We start from the raw sequence: 18,983 nt of genomic DNA on the forward strand, positions 1-18,983 counted from the left end.
AAATGTAAATATTCCCAGGGTGAGGTAAACATACATATATGTTGAAAAACTCACCTGTTTGTAAATTCCCATGTACCTATAACATTGTAACAGATTTTATGATTGGGGAAAATGATGATTTATTTCATGCTTTTCATTATTTATCATGATTTATTTACATGCCTTTTAATAAGGAAAAAACATGTAAGGTAGCAGCACTTATTAAGGAAATATACTACTTAACCTGACATTGACATTGGAAAGGCTTTCCTCCATTGTATAGCAGGGACTGTGAATAAGGAACTAATAATATCGTCTACAGAAAACTTAGAGCAAACACTGCTATGAGTCAAATATTAAACTTCAAAAGTGAAACATTAAAAGGGAATACTAAGTATATAGAGTTACCTCTCCTTTTTTAAATTTATCATTCACTTTCCTCAGAAATTCCCAATAACCACTGTAATACTTTCCTCAGGTATTGCTAAATCTACTGGAAGAAATAATACAGAAATCTCTGTTTTCTAAGTGGTATTTATGCAATTGCAGGTATGGGGGCTGTCTCTAAACTTACGAGTTTTCAGAACATGGAAGTAGACACAATTGGAACTGTTCACTGGAAAACATACAAATTGCCTCTGGATTTTAGAATAAGAATGACAGACATTTAAATTTGATATATAAAAAAACTTTAGGTATAGAATAGTTGAGGAAGGTTACTTGATACTAGGTAATTGTTCTCAAATAAATATAAATAAATACATTAACTTTTTAAGCAAATATAACAACTTCCCATAACAAGTTTGACATCATGAAAATTATTAACAAGAATGCCAACATTTTATGTTCTAAAGGTAAAAAATTTGAGTTAGGTTCCAATGCCAGTGTAATGTATAAAAATATTTCTTCTTTCAATATCTCTCTTTAATTTTAATATTTTCTTCATAATTTGAGGAATTATGATATGTAAAACAAGATATTTTTCATGCCCACGAGGTGGACCCTTTGTACCACAGCAGCAGAGCCTATACAGTGCAGTTCCTACAGCTAATACACCAGTTGGTTAAACATATGACCTGCCATAAAATTCTAGGAAATCAAGTCATCCACTATCTACTTGGTCTCACCTGTGAATCCAGGCTGACAGACACAAACATAACCCGAGGCCTCTGGGGAGCAGAAGGAAGCAGGCAGCCTGAGCTATGTGTCCATGTTGTTTCTCTGAGGACAGCTCAATACATTCCCCAGCAGACTGGCAGGGGTTACTGCTGCATTCCTTGATGTTGATCTCACAGTGCTCACCCGTGTATCCTGCAGGATAAAAGTTGAGAGAAGCTGCTGAGTCAAAGCTTGTCAGCAATGGAGCACATGCTTGAAAGGAGGCAGACCACTGAGCTGGCACCAATTAACAAGATGAGGTGCTGCCCTCAAGGAGCTAGCAAAGAGAATCTGGTAAGAGGAGCTGTCGTGAAAATAAATTGTAGTAGCAATGGAATAATTTGTAGAATGGGTACCAATATCTTCTATAAAGATTTGATGAACAAAAGCTTGAAACAAAAGAGAACATATAATCCTTAATTTAACCTCAATATTGTGACTAAATACCAAATTCCAGAAATATTCCAATAGTCTGAATTATTGGCAAGGGGGAATAATAATTTTCAAGAATATAGCAGAGAGTCAGCAGTATCCATAGAGCCTACCCTAAATTCTTCTCTTAAAACTCAAAGTAAAGATAAATGATTATTTCCATATAGTGACATTTGGTGAGACAGAATAAAAGTTATTTTGTATTTGAAAGGATTTATGTAGGCCATAGGATCAAGAATAAAAACAAAACATGAATGATGATTTTGATTTAGTACTTTTAAAAAATTTACAGATTGAATATAAAACAAAGTTCCTACCCAAACTATTTCATTGGTTTTATACATGTATACCTGTAAAAAGGACTGTATAATTTATAAAATCTACATTTATATATCTACCTAAATCAATATCCTATACAATTTTATTGTGTGTGTGTTTTAACACATCTGGAATCATACTCTCTCTATCCTTCTGGAACCTGCTTTTTCATTCCCTCACACGATATTAGTAATATAGATCTAACCCATCATTTTTTATTACTAATAAAAATTCTGCAACAAGAATATACCATAATTTATTCACCTACCAGCTTTATACACATATTTGCTATTATCAAAAAATGTTTCAATAAGTATCATTATATATGCCTGCTTGTTTAAGTGTCTAAGTTAAGTGTCTTGAATTATATCTAGAAGCAATTTCTGTTATAAAAGCTAGGTATCTATTATATTTTAATAAACACTGGTACATACCTCTAAAGAAGTTATACCATTTTCAAAATTATCAGCACTGGGTGAGTGTACATATATAGCTTGGAACCCTTGAATATTTACCATTACCAAATTTAAAATGTTTGCCAGTTCACTAGATAAAAAATAATGCCACGTTATAACTTTGGTTTACATTTTCCCAATTGCTAATGAATTTAACATTTTTGAACATTTCATATATTTTCCTGTTTTTCCACTAGTTTTTCTTATTGACTTATATGAATACATATTGACTTATATGAATACAATTGACATTGACTTATATGAATACATATACATAATATGAATACATATTATGTATAGAGCCCACAAATGTAAGTTTAGTTATTAAGGTAATGCTGATGAATAGGACCAGGATAATATCAGCTATTTTGTGAGATGATGAGAGAGATCCTTGAAGCTCTTAAAGGAACACAAATTGACATACAAGTGACAGTCAAAGGTCTTTGTAATATAACTCAACTCTGCTAAGAAATATATTTTTAAAATAAAATTTATAGCATATTATAAAACATTAAATTATAACATTTTTCCTTTCAAATCACTCAATGACTTCATTTTGCCCACAAATAAAATCTGAAATCCTTAACTTAAAAGGCCCTTTATTTTCTGTTCCATCTTTCTGACCCCACCCTTTGAATGTCGTCAACTTCAGAGCCTCATAACATGTTCTCTAGAAAACTCCTCTCCATGAGAGTGTACATTCAGTTCACTTTTGGTTTTCAGGCTTTCTCTTAATTACTTTCTCATAATGTCTTTCCCTTATGGACAGATCCACAGAAGATCCCTTGTTTTCTCTCACATAACTAATTCCTCCTGCTCTTACAATAATTTTTATTCTATATTTATTTTCATATAGTTACCTTACTCAACAAAGCTCAACAAAAGCAGAAACTGTGTTTATTTTATTCACTTTTCCAGTACCTAGTAAAACTTAAGTAGTAGGTCTTCAATCAGTGACTGAATGAGATTCAAATACTACTAATCAGTAATTTAGATTATAATACTAATTTAGCAAATAAGAGAATTCACTAAAAATTAATAAGCAAATAATAAGAATATAATGTAAAAGCTCATTTTTATAATTTTAATAAAAACCTGAGTGGGGTCATATGTCAAATCATAACCACAACATAAGTTCTGTTGCTCAACAGTATATCAGAGTTGTCACATGTGACCTTGAGGTCTTTCTCAACGATTGGAAGAAGAAACTTATAGTTGAAAAAAGAAACCAAAAGCATATGTCAGATCAAGATACCACAATTCTCTGTAGTGACCCTCCCCAAAAAGCCATCAGTATCTTAAACTTGAACATCTAACTATTTCACATTTGAAGATATACAAATTTCATTCAGTAATGGTTTTTACAACAAGTTTTACAAACAATTGCTTGTGCTGCAGTGGACTTGATAAAGAAACTATTGGACTATTTTCAGTTTTCCTCTCATTCTAAGCCTCAAGACTCATACACAGACCAGGTTAGGAAGTAATTTAGAACCATCATAAATCCTTTTTTTCCTTTTGTGGCTCATGCATTATCTCATTCATATCGCAAACATTAAGAAGGTTCTGATTTATAGTCTTGCCAGTTTGTCCCCACCACTGGGGCCCTGTGGGGATTTTGTCCATTTCCTTTAACCATGTATATAAATAGACTCTTTTAGTCAAGGCTATATTCAATAGCTTTAACATATTTTTCTATAAAACTCTGTACAAAGAAACATGATACTCAGTCATGTCTCAGGGTTCTTATATACTTTTGTAAACAAACAAAATCATATCTGGGTAACATGTAAACTTTTAAGATGTACATTTAATATAACTGGCATTTCTTATAATTAATGACTTTTGAAATAAGGACCCTAGGCAATTATAGCAGTAGATTCCTGCCATCCTGTTCCTTGTCAGCGGTATCAAGATCCAAAAGAATGGTCTCCTCCTCTTAGATGTAGTTTATAGTGTTAAACACTCTCTATATACAACAGCGAGAATAGGTACAAAGCTACTCTGAATTTTTCTCTCTAGGCAAAATCACCATATGTCCATTGACCCAAGAAATTCAGAAGCATAACTATTATAAATCTGTGCCCCTTACTTATCCCCACCTCCTGGCTCTGCATTCTCATCTGTACACTTAACACATCCTTTTCACTAGGTCCTCTGCCTTTAGTTTTAATTCTTTCAATCATCATCCAATAAAGATCAGAGAGCTTTTTTGAATTCACTGTTCAGATTGCTATTTCCCTGCCCCATAGTTTGCAGGGCAGACAACTGTGTTGTAATCTGGCTGCAGTCTCATCTTGCTCCGCATCCCCATCTGTCTTCTACCAGCTCTTCACGATGCAGCATTTTTGATCACTCAGAGTTCTAGAATTGGACACGCTCTTTTCCATGTGTGCCTGCTGGGCCTTTCCTTCTTTTCTACCCTGTCTTCTTTCTATAAACCATAAACTACTATGTGCTAGCTACAGGGCCTAGAATGGTTAGCTTCCTGATAATTGTATCATTACTAGTTAACATTTATTATGGTCTAGGCTGAGCTAGGAGCTTTATCTGATACTGAATGTATCTCCAAAACAATTTCTATGAGGTGGATATTGTTATCATAGATGAATAAAATGATTTTCAGAGTATTAACATAATATATCTGAAGTCAGAAAACTACTAAGTACATTTCTGGAATACGCTTAGTGATCTCTCATGTTTTCCAAGATGGTACTTCTTTGTATTTCTCCCCTTACACCCTTTTACAGAATCTATGATTACTGCTTATTGTACCAAATATTACACTCTACCCATTTTTTTTAACCACATTGTATTCCTACTAGAAGTTTGGAAAGAGGTTCTATGTATTATTGATTCCCAGATCCCTGATATAAATAGTTGGCACTGAAGTCCATTGTGGCTTGAATTATTTTACTGATCTTCCTTTTTTTAGACAGGAACTTTTAACTACCCAGCTCCATTACAAATTCAACAGAACAGAGACCACCATTTATACATTATAATTCCCACCGCCTGATGTACAGAACTTTGTGTATAGTAATAGTTGCCTTTTTTGAATACCTAATATGAACCAAGCTCTATTTTTATAAATTTACCTTTACAACACCGTTACAAATAATATTTTTTAATCCCTTGCTTGCAGATGAGGGACTGAATAAAAGGAAACTCACCACAGTTCTCTCTGTTGATAAAGGGTGGATGTGTCCAACAAGCTTTCTACTCTACCCTTTTGCCTCTAAAAAGAGGCTCTGTCCAGAGTGTTGACTGAGTGTTAAGAGCTGGTTGATGACAAGAATACAGATTAACATGCTTTGACAAAATTTCAGTATTTAAGTAAAGTCAATATGAATGGGTAATAAATGTGTCCTGTTCATTAACTGTGAGAAAATAATGACATGCATTGATTTCTGAGCCATGATAGAATATCACACTTGCTTTTATACTGTACATTTATGTTTTCTCCCCCTACCACAGGATCAGCCAATCCTTAGACAGTAGAGTAAATGGGGAGTGGGAGAGAGATGATCAATAAACTTATAACAACTAAAACTTGATAAATCATAACTACATATTTTTTATTCCAATGGATCAAAAAATAAAAGAAAGTGCTCTTTAATTTCTGTCAGTGAATTGCTAGTGAGAATTAGTTTAAAAATATGTCAAACAGGTTGTTTGCCAAAATTAACATCAATATTTACAAGTTGTTGACTCAAATGTTACATACTGTTTTCTACTGATTCTAGTATCAGTTCCACACTCAAGTCTAATTATCTTTTATGTGCAATTATTAGTTTAGCTCATGTATGTTTAACTTGTAATTTTTTTAAAGATTTATATATTTTATGCATACACGAACTCGGATACAAGCCAGAGGTGCAGGGGGTGAGAGGATCCACCAGAGACAGAGTGGGGAACAGAACAGGCGGATTGACCGAAATACACTGCTGAGGGGAGCAGCGGGCAAGTCAGGAGAGGTCTGCTGCCTCCCTTCCCCGGGGATGAAACTCATGCAATAGTGGCTGCGGGTAGCTTCACAGTGCTGTGTGTCTTAACCCATTGCGCCACCAGGGAGGCCCCTAACTTGTATTTTTGTTTACATATAAAGCCTAGGAGAATACTCTTATTTCTGGAATATCACATTATGTCCTCAGTGTGGACCATTCTAATTATGTTGACTGACTGCATAAGTTATCACACAAGCTCCTTGACCCTTAACATTGTTTCTGGCTTGAGGATATTCCAGGTATCAAAGAAAACATTTTGGTGGACAAGGAAGCATCTTCCAGTGAATCTTTCTCCATGGAGACCATGTTGAAATAGACCCTTCTCTTGATTTTTCCTCTCTGTTATTTTCTAGAAGGTTCTGACCATAGGCAGCTTGCTAACCTACTTTAGACAATGTATAGTATAGCAGTAAATGTGTATAAGTAAGGAGAAATACAATTAAACAATAGCTATAAGAAAGTGTTGGTTTTAAACTTTTAACAATAAGAATTTTAGTTTTTATTTGCTATAAACAATTTGTTTCTAAGCCAAAAAAAAAAAAAAAAGATAGAAGAAGGTATTTTGTCACTTACCAGGCCAGCAGTGACACCTGTAATTGTCAGCACTCTCCTGACACGTAGCATTATTATGACAGGGTTTTGACCAACATAGAGGCATCAAGGTCTCACAGTGTGTCCCTGTGAATCCACTACCTGTACAGTCACAGCTATATCTAGAGAGTAAAATGAAATTTTCACATCAACTCCTAGTCATATTGAGATTAAATATCTTTATCCTGTCTCTTCACCTGTCCATCAAACCAAGACCCAGAGACAGTCTTAATACTTAGCTCAAAAACCCTGGGGAAATTATCTATATAGGTCTGAATGCATTATGTGTTTCCATATAACAAATCTTACTGTGTCTTTTAAGTTTAAAGTTAAGTGTCATGCAAATTATTTGGAAATCATGATTACTTAGTTTCTTCATAAATTGGATACCTATATCACAGGGTTATTGTGATATAAAATATATTGATATAAAATAAATGATATAAAATAAATATATATTGTGCATATAAAGAACATAGTCTCTTAAGCATCAGAAATAACTGAATACATTTCTAGTAAATAGTACTAAATAAAGTTGTTAATATTTGTGAAGGCAGTAGAGGAAATTCATACCATTGTGGTACTCTTTTTATATAGAAAGCTCATTTAAAAGTTCCCTTATGAAAAATTAAGAATAAATTATTGATTAAAAACAGGAAAAGCCCTCCTGAAGTAAAATGTAACTTATTTTCCCTTATATTTGTATTACCAGAATATTTCTTACTATTTCTAATCATGCATTGACTGAGTAGTATTATCTGACAGACTCAAAATACAAATCTCATAGGGAAAGTTGTTGACTTTATCAAGAAAAAGTTTTTAATTTAGAAGGCATCTCCTTAAGGATTTAGTATTGTAAAAATATGAGCTTGCAATCGTGGGCACAGGGTCTGAAGGAAGGGATATCTATCAATTCCTGTTCACCATGATTGAGAATGTATTTACTACCAAGCACAGATATTAATACTGCATTTTGGGCCATTTAGAGTTTTTCCATATGTTGGCTATTGTAAATAGTGCTGCAAAAAGCACAGGAGTGCAGGTTTCCTTTCAAAATGGTATTTTTGCATTCCTTGGGTAGATTCCCTACTCAGAGAGGAGAAAACTTACATAGTCAAAAATAAAAAATAAAAAAAGACTTCATCTCAGACACTAATCTATTAGCAAATATAATAAATGACCATAACTTTTATATACATTGGTAATTAGAAATCCTCAATTCATTATTCAATTTTCTGAATTAAAAACACTTAATAAAATCTATTATATGTAGGAAAATTGAGGAAGAGCCCTAAATTCAAGGTTGGCTAGTGGACCTCAATTCATGGAAACAAAGAGCCTGTTTTCATAATTCCTTTGGATCAGGAAGAAAGTTTTTCAGTGTATAATTTCTGACTTTTCCATATATCTCATAGGAAATTTTGTTAGTTTTTTATTGTGGGAGAATAGGGTCAGATCATATCGGTTGATTATCTTCTCCAAATTTAAGTATAGTAAATGAGAGAGTGAAATAGAACAATTGTTCATGGCACATTTAAGTGAGAAGAATAAAGGTAGCAGGATTTCAGCCTTTTTCTGTTTGCATTTCTATAGGAATCAAAACTTTTGAGTAATTTCTGTCCTGATGCTTTCTGGAGACAATAAAGCATGGATAAAGCTTTCTTCTTTCCCTCTGGAGAGCCTGTGTGGAAACTTTCATTCCGGTCTGTCTATGTGTTGGGCAATTACCTGCCTCCAAGAATATAGATTCCTACCACTGGAGAATAAATTGGATGTAATTTGGAGGCAAGACGTGGAATGTGATTAAATGCTATATTTTATAGTCTACAAAAGAAATTTACATTCACATTGGTCTATTTAAAATCATGCTATTTTTCTGGATATATTTGAAGCACATGTGACTTTTATTGCTCTCCTTTTGAGAACTGACACTTTGAAATTTAGATGATAAATTATCTTATTCATTAAATAAAGGTAAATAGATCCTATTCCTCATTTTAAAAAAAGTACTGGTACAAACTTGTGGGAGTCACCTTACTTCCTTGAACTTCAAACTCCTTTACTATAACATGGGGACATTAAAACCCACCTTGCCTTCCATTAAGGTGTTAAAAATCTAACAAATACTGCTATTACTTATGTTGTTAAAAATTGTTATAATTTGGCAACTCAACACTTGAAGTTCAACAATGTAATGTTGTTTCTGTAATGTAAGCATTCTGAAATTATTACAAGAGTCACTTGGCAAATCTTCACTGGAGATAGATGATCTCTGAAGGATACATTTTCTAGGTAAAATCTGAATGTTACAACTTTTCACCAAAGATAATCTGAAAGTTTTAAGTCAGAGATGTGAGAGCTTCAATTTCTCAGAGTGGTAAAACAGTTCTGGGTTAGTGAGTTCTCTCTAAGCCAAATACCCAAATGAAGGAAAAAAAACCTATCTGTTGGCTCCATTTTGGCACAACCCTCCATAGAGACATGGCTGACTAACACACTCATCAATGTTGAGTTCATAGTGATTTACTAGGAACCTAGGGGCACAGGAACAGAGATAAGACCCCACACCATCCTGACAAGTGGCACCATTTAGGCAAGGTTGGGACCAGCATTCATCAACTTCCAAATCACAGTTTATACCTTTTTTTAAAAGCATAGGAAAAAAAAAGCTTTAGCAAAGTGTTAATATTTTAGCTCTTTGACAATGTTTTATTTACCAAAGCCCTTGTCAAATGTTTTGTTATCTAAAATAATTTTCCTCCTTAATTGTAACTGATATTAATTTTTTTGGCATGCTTGTAGGAAACTGCACAAAGCAGAGCAGCTGTTACTTACAAAGAACCTATTGCGTACAACAGCTTGTGGCTTTTTAGTCTGTGGAAACAAGTCATTTTAAAAACAAAGTTATTGTTAATTGTTCTGTGGATATAATCTTAAAAACAATTGGTCAATATTTTTAAATTAGATTTAAAGACTTAATTTGGTTAGCATTATATGGAGCAGTGGGAGAGCTCAGACTCCAAAGCCAAATGGCCTGGTTTGGCATAGCCACTTATTAGCTGTGTAATCTCAGGTGGGTTGCTTAACCTTCCCATATCCCAGTCTCCTCACCTGAAAAATGGGGGAAATTTAAAAACTGGAAACTATAACTATAATTACTACATAGGGTATTATTATAATTATTCTCTAAGGTATTTATAACAGTATTTGGTACAAATTGTTTGCAAAAGTAAAAAAATCAATGTTTTTTCTTTCTACTAAATAATGTACAAGTCAAAGAATTACAAGAGAACTCAGATAACTTTATCAAAGAGCTGCTACAGAATTCAAAAAACAATGAGCTAAGAAATAAAATCAATGACCATAAATTAAAGTTTTAAATAAGAAAATAATAAATTTGGGAGTTAAAGAGCTCAATAAATGAATTCAATAATTCTAGAGAAAGCTATAGAAGCAGACTAGATTAAATGGAATACCAAATCAGTGACCTCAAAGATAATGATGGACTAAGGACCCAGGTGGATAAAGAGAAAGAAATGAGATAAATAAAAAAAAAGAAAAGGCAATACAGGAATTATCTGATACCATTAAGAAAGACAAAATTAGAATAATGGGTCAGAAAAGGGGGTGGAGGAACAGAGAGACTACTCAAGAAATGAGGAAAACATCCCACACCTAAAGGAAGAATTAAATATAACTGTCCAAGATTCTAACTGCTGCTGATAGTGACAAATATGATTTGGTATATGTCTGCATGATGCCAAAAATAGCTGGATGAAAAATGATAGGTACAATTAGTCATCCAGATGTTTTTATATTTCCAGATGCTTGGCTTCATAGATAAAACATCTGGATAACTATGATTTTAATTTGGATGTTTACTGGCATGTGCTTATAGCCATAAAAGATATACAATTAATTGACCCTCAAAAATGTGCCCAAATTATGTGGTACATTCTATCTGGAAACGTTCATTTTATGACTAGTGTTATTAAGTAGTGCACCGTGTCACCGTAACTATAAGTAATAAAAGATATTGAGTGCAGTTACATTGAGCAGCATTTCTGTGGTCGATTTTCTTAAGAAATGAAAGATGCTTAATTAGAAAATTCACAGAAATTTATTCCTGGAAACAAATCAATGTTAGAATTGGTTAATAGTTCTATGTGATATGAAAGGAAATAGGAAGGGCAGGGGAGGTGGTGGGAAGCACAGGATAAGGGGAACTCTTCACTAAAAGAGGAGTGCACAGGATAGTAAAAATGTAATTTCTTTGTCTTCATTAGCTTTGGTGACTCACTATAATTAATACTTTGCTCATAACTACTGTGGTATATTTATATAAATACAGGTGACAAAAGATGTAAGATCAAAAGAAGTTCAGAATTTTTCTCAGGAGCAAATATTTTTAAAATTAAAAATTTTGAAATAGGTTGGAATTACATGTATTTCCCAAAAGTATCAAGTAAAATAATGACACGTTCCCAGTTTATTCAGTGGTTTTGGTAAGGAAGCAACACCATATTGCTTTTTTTTTTTTTAAACATCTAACAAACATGCACCCAATGGCAGACATTTGGTACAGTGCTGAATCAACTGAATGTGAAGAAAAGTCATCAAGCATACTGGGCATGCTTTGGAGGTTAATATGTAATAGCATACAAGGAAAAGAAGACAAGTGACAGTAAATGATAAATGATGAATCAGTGATTTTTTGGGAGCAGTGAGTTTCGTGGGAAGACCAACCTTCACTCCTGTTCCTGAGAATCAAGGAAAGAGAAAACTTTTTAAAGGGGTTGTGTGGAAAGTGGTTTCCAAGGATGAAGGAATTATAGGTGCATTGGGAAAAAATGTTTACTTGTGTTTGCCTTGAATTTTGTCAAGGTTTCTAAAAGTTGTGGACTCTGTTGGTGCCACCTACAATATGTTCTTGCCATTCCACTGTCTCTCGTGCCTCTAGGTGTTCCTCTTACCTGTAAATGTCCCACTCTCACTCCTTGTTTCCCTTGGGTAATTCTAATTAGTTCTCAAAGATTGAGTGCCAGTCGGCCGTGCTCTCATAATTCCCTGTATTATAAAAGTATATACTATATCTTACAATTACTGCACTTGCTTATTTTCCATTTTATCTACAAAATTGTGAGATGTTTGAAGGCAAAAATCTTTGTCCTGTAACTTCAAGATCTGTAGCAGTCAGTACATATTCTGGATCATAGGAAATGTTCCATGAATTTTTAGTGAATGATCAAGTCACAGCTATGGAATAATCCACCATCTCTCCTGGAAGGCATTTGGCGACTCATTGTAATTAATACTATGCTCATATCTACTGAACAAAGAACAAAATTCTAGATGATTCTGCAAGCCTGAGCCTACTCTAAATCAAAAGCCATCAAGTAGAATTTATGGCTTTGGCAAATGTTTAAAACAAAATATTGTTCTTGAATGATCAATGCTGTAAACTTCCGATCGGTTTCTAGATATTTTGTCCTCAACATGCATATTTCAGGAATGAGATATCAGTGTTAACATTGCATATGACAAGACAATACACATCATGTCTTATCACTTTGGAGCAGGTCTTGTCAGTAGTGCTGTCCTCGCCACTCATTAGAGTGGGGAGAGAGTGCAGGAGGGGTGCAGTGCAGCACTGATAGACACACTGAACACCTTTCTCATTATCTGCAGAGCCCATGCTTTGGACATTATTGTACTCTAGGTGTGCACTACCATCCTAAATTTTAAAGTCTGCCCAATATATTTGCTATCAAATAGGCTTCTCTGCATAATATTTTTCTTTTGAGTAAGAATTATGTACACTATATCTGGATTCTGTAAGAAATAATGTGTGGTGTATTGATGACAACAGTTATCAATGCAAGTCTGACCAAAGTATCAGTGCAAACGGCTACTATGGCAGTAGATTCCATGAGTATAGATTTATAGTATGTTCTACAGATCACAGTAAAAATCTTTATGATATCCTAGGGAAATGATAAGAGGCTACTTTAGCTAATAGTGTGACACAAGTATTATAATGTTAAGAAATATGCTATGAGAGAGTAAGCCAGAGTTTTTATTTTCAAGGGAACTTTTTTGGGTTTTTATTCAATAAGCTTTCAGGCTTATGGATTCACTTCACCTAAGGATATTAAAAAGTAATAAAATATCTTTTAAAAAGCAGTTACTTAAAGGAGATACAAGCCTAGGATACTTCTCTCATGGATGACTGGATGTCATCAACTGGAAGACTGATCTGATCTCCTTTGCATTTTTAACATCTTGATATTAGGATACATTTTACAACCTACAGTGTCTTGGAATTGTGTTATATCTGCTTTACAAGCATTTTTCTTCCTTAGCATCACATGAAATCAATGTAATTCTCAATGATTAATTGAATATGATAAAATGTGAAAATGGATTATTCTTTTATTGTTACTATATTATATATTCCATTGTTATTATTATAAGGATTACTACCTTATTATTTCCCCCAAGAGCCCACTGTGGTGACTGTGTCTTTACCCACCCCTGACCAGTTCCCGATCCCTGGTGACCTTGAACCCCAGGACATATGCATACACAGTATACACTCTTTCAACAGCAGAAGCTAGGATCCTCCAGACCTGTAAGGTAGGGCCAGGTCCCAACCACCTGCATAACTTCCTGGGTATATAGACCCAGCCTCCCCCGTAAAAATCAGAGCAGCTACAGATTGGCAACATTCAGTACCCACTTGGAGAAGCTGCCAGATGTGGTCCCCGGGATCCTCCAGAAACCAGGGCTCCTAGTGTCTCTTTTGGGAAGATACTTCAGCCAGCCTGGTCCCACGCCCAGCAAGGGAGGTGAGGTACTACCAGATGTACTTTAAAAAGTAATAGGCGTCTTACATAGATTAGGGACTTAGAATTAGGCATAGGTCATGCTGTCCCAAAGGCTACTTGGGTGACCTGCCTGGCCTATTCCCACCCTCCTCGTGTTTCAGATCTCCCGCCACCCACACACTGCTGCAAGGGCATGCGCAGTACGGCCCTTGCCCCAGCCCCTCAGGGCTGGAGCCCGAACTCACCAACTGGATCTCTCACTGGGTAGAGGGCGCCCCCTCGCTTTAATATGATCAGATTCTGCACCTGCAGAATGTCAGCTCCCAATTCAACATGTGACCTCCTGGGCGCCAGGCCTGTTCAGGAATCAGGGTACCCAGGTATCTCTCATTCCAGAACACCCAGTCCCACCAAGCAAGGCTGTAAGTCGGTAGGATCTTTTCTGCAGATGTGGGCTTGGGTGTTGTCAAATGCCTGGTTTCCTCCCAGAAGTCTACTATAAGGACCTGGGCTCTCCAGAACCGGGTTCTAGACCCTATGCCTTGCTGCAAAGTGCGGCCTGCGTGGCGCATGCGTGGTCAGCTCTTGGGCGCCAAGTTCCCCCAGCAACCAGGGTTCGCTGGCGTCTCATTGGCAGACGTCGACCAGTCGGCCCCTCCCTGGCCAGGCATTTTCTGTGAGTTCCCGCCTTTGGGGACAATAGGCGCCATTAAGTTACGGACAACTTGTTACTCAGGTTGTGCATCCTGGAGCCCTGGCCCCTCAGGACCCTTGACTCTTCCGGACCCAGGATATGCTCAAAGGTGTAGTATGCACTGTTTTATTTGTGTATGTATATATTGCTAATTACACTGTTACCACAATTTCAATATTTGATATATTTGATAATTGCAAGTTTTGCTATCACTGAGAGTCAAAACTGGAAAAACCTCTGCTTTCAATATTAAAAATTGTTTTTTTACGATTTTTTAAAAAAATCCATGACCTCTTCCCAACTCTTTACCATCAATGAAAGTTTAAGACTGCTCTTGACACTATTTGATCCTGTTCTTCCCTGAAAACTCTTGGAGGCTAGAATTTATTCTAGGATGAAAAAAAATCGATTCTCTTTGTTTGTCCTAAGGTTGGACAATAGGTAATGTATTATAGTGATTCCTTATATCTAATGATTCTGTCTAGAATACAAGTGACTGCAAAATAGTCTACTTTTTCTGTCCTACTTACTCTTTCTCCTGCCTTTCCTTCCTCATCACCAGCCATTTTTCTCTTAAGTCCCACTTACTGTCGTCATAACTGTCATAAATGTAAAAAGATATTTTATTTTTAAGCATTATTTTCTTAAACCAATAAGCATGACTTCCTCAACTTCCCTACATTTTATATGTATATGTATGCTTGTTTAACTACATAAACATATGTAGAGTAAGTTGGTGTAACCTGTTTCAGAGTCATCAAAGTCCTATGTGTGAAAAACACACTACTTTTATGAATGGTTTATCTTTCTTAAGTTTCTTAGTTTTGGGGGACAATTGTAATATTTGCATTTTATATTATATATTTAATACTTCTGTACATTATCCATTTAATACTTACATAATTATAATGTTTTAATCATAAATCATTTTTCTGTTTCTCTTCATTAGAATAGTTCTTATTCCTGGATATTTTAGAAGTGCCATAATATCAATAAATTTTTAGATCCTTTATTATATGGGAGTTTCTGAATTTGCACCCATATCTACATTATCAAATATTCCATTTTGTCTCAGTTAATCTATTCCTGACTATGGTTTTAATATATTCAAAAAATAAAGCAATTCAAGTATAAGAAAATGATACCAGTATAAAGTATGAGTAAATATTGTTAAAACTGCATTAGTAGGGCCTCCCCAGTGGCGCAGCGGTTGAGCGCTGGGTTGCGAAGCTGCCCGCGGCCTCTGCGGCGCCGGTTCAATCCCTAGCTGCTCCTCGGCCACCAGAGGAGGGTCCCACATGGAGCGCAGACCTCTCCTGCCGCCTACTGCTCCCCTCAGCAGTGTACTTCAGTCCTTCTGCCTGCTCTGCTCCCCACTGTGGCTCTGGTGAATTCTCTCACCCTCCCGCACTTCTGACTGTACCCCGTGCATGTATAAACAAAACAAACAAACAAACAAATGAATAAATAAAACATGCCTCTATTAAAAAAAAAACAAAACTGCATTAGTACTAGTAACAACATTTGAAGATATTGAAATAGTGACAACCAGCATTTTCATAGCCTTCATAGTTTAAAAAATTTCATTAAATCATTTCATTCTCACCATGCCCCTGAGAGTTAAGTGATAATTTTATGCCTATATGTTAAATAAGGAAACAAATGTTCAAAACTGCTGTTATTAATAATACCAAAACCACTGGAGAATTTCATATCTGGGCCTGGACTCCCAGTCTGCTGCTTCCAAATTCCAGTCTTATCATATGCCCATTCATAATGTTCATAATGCCTTTTTAGTATATATATTTTTCAGATCATCTCCTCTTCACTAAAACCTTCACTATACTCCCTGTTAATAGTTGGGTAAAAACTAAGAAGTCAAAAATATTTAAAATAGAATACATCATTAATAGCTACTTTCTAAACCACAAGCCAATTATCAAAGTAAACATGATTATTCCTCCCTCTCTCAAACTACTCTGTACTTCTTCCCCCTTGCTATTCAATACAATATTATTCTAAAATAATAATAATAATAATGACAATAATAGTAATTGTAGCCAGAGAACAAAAGTTTCAGTTTTATATCCTAAAAGAAATGCATTTTTGCAATGCATACAGGTTACTTTTTTTATGAACTGTTTCCTGATCCAAAGCAACATCATGGGCTCTCTTCTTTGTGCTTGCTCAGTACTCTGTTCAGAGAGTGATTGTAAATTTTGTCTACATGCTTCCTCCCTGAGTAAGCTGTGGGCACTTTGTAGAAATAATATTGTCTTAATCTTCTTCATATCTTCATGGCCCGGGACAATGTCCAATGTATTGCAAATATATGGTACAAATTTGTTGAGTGAATAACATGTTATTTTGTGTATTCATTTAGCAAGCACATATCCAAAGCCAGAAACTATTTCAGTGGCTCTAGTTCAAAGAAAAGGTTTTAACAGTGTTTAATTTTCTTTATATGACAGCAAAATAAAGGACCAACTTTATAATGAAGAGCATATAGAAAAATATCACTTTAATTAAAATACAACCCATGAAATTCAGAATTTCTCATTTGACTGTACATGGTATTTGCCTTTTGGAGTTGAAAGGTATTTGTTATGAACATATTGCATAGTGAGTAAAATTTGAGATATTAGTGTGTGCTCTCAGATTCAAGACTTCATTGTTCTTAAAACTAATATCTTACATACTGAGTATGTTACATAAATGTGCACTATGGTTTTAAAATCTTTATTTCCTTGCTTACTTTCCATCTGAATAATCTATCCATTAACTTAGGTAGTATGTTGAGATACCCTTCTATTATTTTATTGCTGTAAATGTGATGCTTTAGGTCTGTTATTAGTTGCTTTATATATTTAGTGCACCTGCCATAGATGTGTAAATATTAGTGACAGTTATATTTTCTTGATGAATTGTTCTGTTATTATGTAAATGCTAACTTTGTAACTAACTTTTTTGGAGGAAAGCCTAATTTATCAGATATAAAAATTGCAGTTATTGCTTTTTTTCTGTGTTGTTTGATTGAAATACCTTGCTCCAGCATTTTAATTTAACTTCAGATCTGATGTGTGACTCTAGTATGCATAATACAAATGGGTCTTCCTTTATTATCCAGTCTGCCATTCTGTATCTTTTGATAGTCAAGTTCTGATCATTCACTATTAGGGTAATTATTGAGACTTATTTACCGCCATTCAAGCTTTTGGTTTTTGGTTATTTTATCTTTCTTTTCTTCCTTTTTCCGTGTATTTCTGTCTTTTCACTTGGGCAGCTTCCCATGGTGGCTCTCTAAATTTCTTCATTTCTTCTTCTAACTGTCTTTGCTCCAGATTTTTGTTTTGTAATTACCATGAGGTTTTCCATCTCAAGACAAATGAATACAAATTCTTTACAAGTGTGCATGGAACATTCTCAAGGACAGATCATATCATATGCTGAGACATAAAACTTATGAAAATTGAAATTACCAACTTTTCTTATCACAATGATGTAAAGCTAGAAACACACCACAAAAAGAATCCTGAAAAAAAATCCCAGACATCTGGAAACTATGCAAAATGCTTTGGAATAACTCTTTGGTTCCTGAAGCAATCAAAGAAAAAATACACAATTAGTAAATAAAATTGAAGAGACTATCTACCAGACCTTATAGAATTCAACAAGAGCAGTATTAAGAGGGAAGTCCATGGTTTAAAAAAAAAATCAATAAAAAAGAAAAGTTCCAAATAAACAATATATACATCTGAAGGAACTATAAAAAGGAAAATAAATGAAACCAAAAGTCAGTGGATGGAAGGAAATAGTAAAAATGAGGGTGGAAGTAAACAAAATAGCACCAAAAAGGCAATACAAAAGATCAGTGAAACAAAAAGTTGATTCTTTAAAAGTGTAAACAAAATTGATAAACCTTTAGTTAGGATCACTTTGGAAAAAATAAGAAAATCCTAGTAAAAAGAATAAATGGAGTGGTGAAGTTACAACAAATAACACAGAAATAAAAAGTTCGTAAGAGACTGCTGTGAATTTGCAAACAAATTGGGCAACCTGGAAGAAATGGACATATTTGTATCATATAACTTTCCAAGACTCAATCAGGATGAAATAGACCGCTTGAACAGACCAATCACAACCACAGAAATTGAACATGTAAACAAAAGTCTCCTTAAGAATAAAGGTCCAGCAACAGATGGACAAGTGAATTCTACCAAACTCTCAAAGATCTAATACTTACCTTTCTCAAAATCTTCAAAAACCTAAGAGGAGGGAAAGCTCCCAAACAAATTTTAGGAGGCTAACATTAACTGGACAACAAAACCCATCAAGGACAACACACAAAAAAGAAAACTATAAACAAATAGTTCTCACGAACATAGATGCCAAAATCTTGGTAAATCAAATCCAGCAATATATTGAGAGAATCACTCATTAAGACTATTTGGGAGTTATTCCAGTGATGCAAGGTTGATTCAACAGTTCAACAGATGTAAATCAATGTGTCTTTCACCAAATC

The 18,983-nt window shown here is 34.7% G+C and overlaps 1 protein-coding gene across 1 annotated transcript in view; it reads right to left on the bottom strand.

The window, feature by feature from the left end:
• Positions 1-18,983, bottom strand: part of CRB1 (crumbs cell polarity complex component 1) — a gene marked incomplete at both ends in the record, with an annotated part of 164,994 nt that overhangs the window by 97,515 nt on the left and 48,496 nt on the right. Inside the window, 4 exon segments of the mRNA XM_084245542.1 lie at positions 1,107-1,176; positions 1,178-1,290; positions 6,923-7,062; positions 9,385-9,580. Coding sequence (XP_084101668.1) covers positions 1,107-1,176; positions 1,178-1,290; positions 6,923-7,062; positions 9,385-9,580 — 519 coding nt within the window.

Source organism: Talpa europaea (genome assembly GCF_964194135.1).
Source record: "Talpa europaea genome assembly, chromosome: 10".
Lineage (NCBI taxonomy): Eukaryota > Metazoa > Chordata > Mammalia > Eulipotyphla > Talpidae > Talpa > Talpa europaea.